Here is a 3,866-nt window from a genome sequence, read left to right as displayed (position 1 = left end):
ATATTAATAGTTACAAGTTTTATCGTATTATTTAGTACTCAGATGTGGAACGTAAAATCTCGTCTATTCAATTCACTTAATAATAGTGAAAGACATGAGATTGTTAATTCGAACTCGCGATATTTCATTTATTCATTTTTAAAAGATAAAATTCCGACTATCTAGCTCATAGACCGAAAAAATAAATTGAAACATAGAAATATCTTATGATTCATCATCCATACATCTTAAAATGATAGTTTATATAACCTACTGTTCTGAGAACTTTATTTGCAATGAATGCAGAATCAGACATATCATATATGATATGAAACATGTGTGCAATCCAACATGGACTTCATTAGAACACACTTGGCATACAAGGAACTTTGTTCATTCACCTAAAAGCAAAACACTTCTTACATGCTAGTATACTGTACAAATTTCAAAAAACATAAAAAAACTCATCCTTGTATACATACTCTATACATTATACAAATCAAGCTTCATTGCTTCATTAGGTAAGGTTATGTATGATCTCGCAACCACAAATCTAATCTCTAACAACAATCTATACAACATTGTCACAACTCAGCCAGAGACACTAGACACGACACTGATATATTATCACTATGTATCGGTAGATATAGATAGATAACAACAGATCAAAAACTCACAAAAGATATTTGTCGGTATAGTTATCTAATTTGATATGCAGATGACATGCGTCCATGTTGTTTTCGCACGCACAAGTGTTAACCTTAGATGATGCCGACGACGATCCTGCAAGTGGATGGAAAATGACAAGTTTTATAAACACCAAACATCTATAAAACATTGACACAAATAGAGACACAACACTTGTGTTTTTAGTGTTGGATTCTAACACGTATCGAATAATAGACACACCTTCAATCAGAAGCATCGTTGTTACTAGAAGAGAAACACTTCTTTTGAAAAGGGAAAGAACCTAATTCACAGTCAACTTTCCCCTTAAGTTGAACCAAAATCTTCCTCAACCTCAGCAACTCCGCTTCAAGTAGCGCCTGCCCTTGCAACTTCCTCACAAGTTGTTGATTCACAAGTTTCAACTTCTTAACTTCATCCTCCAAATAAGCTGTCTGTGCCTTCTTCTTCTCCCTATACTTCTTAACAGCTTCTCTATTGCCAAAACTCCTTTTTGGCCTCGAATTCGTGTCATCTTCGGATGCAAAAACTCGAGTGTGCGTGTGATAACACGTGTGTGTATGAATAGAATCATCGAAATCGAAACCAGGTGGATTGCATGTGTGAGTGTGAGTGCATGTTTTGGTAGTGCTCTTAGATAATTCAGTATCCATGTTCATAGATGTTGAAGCTTGAAAATTGCTACATGATTCTGGATTCGAAAATAGAACATTATCTGAAAGTTTATCAGAAACCTCCGAATTTCCATCATCCATTTTTTCTTTCTTAGCTTGATTGAAACTTAGCTTCAAACTTTCAACAGAAGAACATATCTGCAACATCCATCGGAAATTTCAAATTAACTATCAAATGGAAAAAAAGGCTAAACAAATAATAAATCAAATACTCATATCAGATTATATCATATACCAAACAGATGTAACGACCCGGTATAAATAGCGGTCGAGATAAAAGTTGTGGCCGTGTCACGAACTTTGATATTTAGAGAATCGCAGTCGAATACGAATACCGCCAATGCAGTATCAATTATAGTAACTTTGAAGTTTCAACATCAAAACTAGATATGTAGTGGTTCAAATCACACTTGTGGACTTTATTTAAAACTCCAAATTGTTGTAGAATATATCCAAAGAAGCATATACCTAGGCAAAAACTAGTAAGAAAATTTATTTGAGTAGTTCTGATAAGGGGGAATATATAAATAAATGGTTAAAAAATTGCAATTTTGATCATGAAAGGTAAAGTGATTCTCAAACCAGCTTAATTGACAATACTAAAGACCAAACCAATAACAAATCAAACTTTATGCCAAACATATGCTATGACAAGGTTTCAAATAGCGATCACGATAACAACTCGGGTCTCGTCGTGATCGATATCAAGAGAATTGTAGTCAAATACGACGGATGCATACTCAGTTATGTCGCAATTCAAATTACAGACGTCTTAAGTTTTTGAAGACCTTACGTAGATTCTATACAAGTCATGTCTGACAAAACAACTATGGACCCTATCTAGTCATGGTTTAACTGTATCAAAGCTCAAAGCTACTATACGACCTTATTTAACCGAAGAAAATTTGGGGTCATATGCCGTAACCCGTCTTGCAATTCCTCAAAGACGATGAACCCAATTTAAAATCCTCGCAATGACTTGGTATAGAATATATGCAAAGAAGCCTATACATAGAACAAAAATATCCAGAAATAATTCATTTGAGTAGTCATGATCAAGAAATATATAAAGAAATCAAATAAGCAATTGCAATTTAGATGTTGAAGGGGTAAAAGTGATTCTCAAACCAGCTTAATTGACCAAACTAAAAACTACCCAGTTGGATTCTCATCTTGATAATACAGAATTTAGCATAAAGGAAAAAACTTTATCTAAAATAAAAATACTAAGATGATAGGGAAGAGAGAATAATAATAATAATAGCATTATACCAGAAGAATAATTCATCAAGAATCATTTGAAAGAGTCTAAATATTCATTCATATATATAATAGAAAATTAGAGACTAGAGAGTTGAATAATTTACCTGGCTTTTGGTGGCAGCATGAATCATGATGGTTTATAAAGTAGCTTCTAGATTGTTAGATTATAAGAACATCATGGTAATAGAAAATTCCAAAAAAACTCTATATGTTGCTCAAATTCAAAGGTTTGTGTTTGAGTTCAGATTTTGTGTGATGAGTGTGCAAAATGTCTAGTTTTTAGTTGAGAATGTGGGTGGGAGAAGTTAAAAAGTCGCAATATGTCGACATTCTAGTTTTTAGTTGTTTTAAAAATAGACACATGAAGAGAAAACTAAATGGAAAAAACTAAAAAATTTAGACTATTCTGGATACACAATTGCAATATGTTGACATTGTACTTGTTATTTTGAAAAGCAGTTGTTCTGTTTTATATGTTATTTTTTATTTAAAATTAAAAACTTTTTATTAACTTTTTTTTCTTTGTTTAAGGATGAATAATATTTTTACTCGGACACTTTCTTCCTTTATAATTTTATTTTAGCATAATACTATTTTCCGTCTAAAAAAGTTCATTTTAGTCTACAGTTTCTTCAACCGACTTATGTTTGATTTTTTTTGGATAATATGTTAGTCAAACTCAATTAAAAAGTCAAAGTCAATTAAAAATCTTCTAACTCTTTAATTTTCGCATCTAACTTTTAATTTCCGCATTCTAATTTCTAACTTTTAAATTTCCGTCCCTAACATTTATTTTTTGTCATTTACTTTATTTGCTTTTATTTTGCTTAATATTCCATATTGTACATTCTTCACCTTCATTCTAAAATCAACTTAAAATTGGTAAAGACTTAAAAAATACAAAAAGAAGATAATTCCTATGCATGGAAAGGACATTGGGAAAAGACTTAGAGATTGTTGTTAGGACCCTTGCAAAAGGCCTTGGACAAATATTCAACCCGAACATGGATGGAGCATTCAAGATTCAAGAAGAATTGTAATCTTTTATGTGCTTTCTAGTTTATGACACAATTGCACACACACAGCTTTCTCTTGGGCTACCTGACAATGAGACATTTTATTTCCTGTACTCCCTTGTACTTTACATGTACCCCCTCCTCTTTCTCATGTATGCTTGTACTTGCTTTCTTTTATTGCTTTATAGCTGCTCCTTAGGCATTAGGAGCGCTGACCATTTCGTAATCAATAATTAAACCCTTGATC

General features: G+C 32.3%; 1 protein-coding gene across 5 annotated transcripts; it reads right to left on the bottom strand.

Annotated features, from left to right (window-relative positions):
* Positions 1–276: 276 nt before the first annotated feature.
* Positions 277–2,930, bottom strand: LOC127085671 (basic leucine zipper 24). 5 transcript variants are annotated; one of them, XM_051026165.1, is made up of 4 exons: positions 2,708–2,930; positions 2,226–2,345; positions 889–1,478; positions 277–762 (listed from the first exon to the last, which is right to left on the bottom strand). In XM_051026165.1, the coding sequence occupies exons 2-3, from the start codon at positions 2,253–2,255 to the stop codon at positions 891–893; spliced, it is 618 nt and encodes a 205-aa protein (XP_050882122.1). In that variant the 5' UTR covers positions 2,256–2,345; positions 2,708–2,930; the 3' UTR covers positions 277–762; positions 889–890. The 5 variants fall into 5 exon arrangements, with proteins under 5 accessions (XP_050882122.1, XP_050882126.1, XP_050882125.1 ...); XM_051026169.1 differs by lacking the exon at positions 2,226–2,345 and adding an exon at positions 1,576–1,819 and having other exon boundaries at positions 2,708–2,926; XM_051026168.1 differs by lacking the exon at positions 2,226–2,345 and adding an exon at positions 1,576–1,808 and having other exon boundaries at positions 2,708–2,926.
* Between the last annotated feature and the right edge of the window lie 936 nt (positions 2,931–3,866).

This window comes from Lathyrus oleraceus, chromosome 5, assembly GCF_024323335.1.
Source record: "Lathyrus oleraceus cultivar Zhongwan6 chromosome 5, CAAS_Psat_ZW6_1.0, whole genome shotgun sequence".
Classification (NCBI taxonomy): Eukaryota; Viridiplantae; Streptophyta; class Magnoliopsida; order Fabales; family Fabaceae; genus Lathyrus; species Lathyrus oleraceus.
Note: the sequence above shows the minus strand (reverse complement) of the source record. Positions and strands in the feature narration are given on the sequence as shown.

Coding starts and splice junctions, on each gene's coding strand:
- LOC127085671 (XM_051026165.1), bottom strand. CDS start 2,255: ATGACCCCAAATTTTCTTCGGTTAAATAAG. Junction 1,479..2,225: donor ATTTTCTTCGGTTAAATAAG/GTCGTATAGTAG, acceptor TGGATGTTGCAG/ATATGTTCTTCTGTTGAAAG.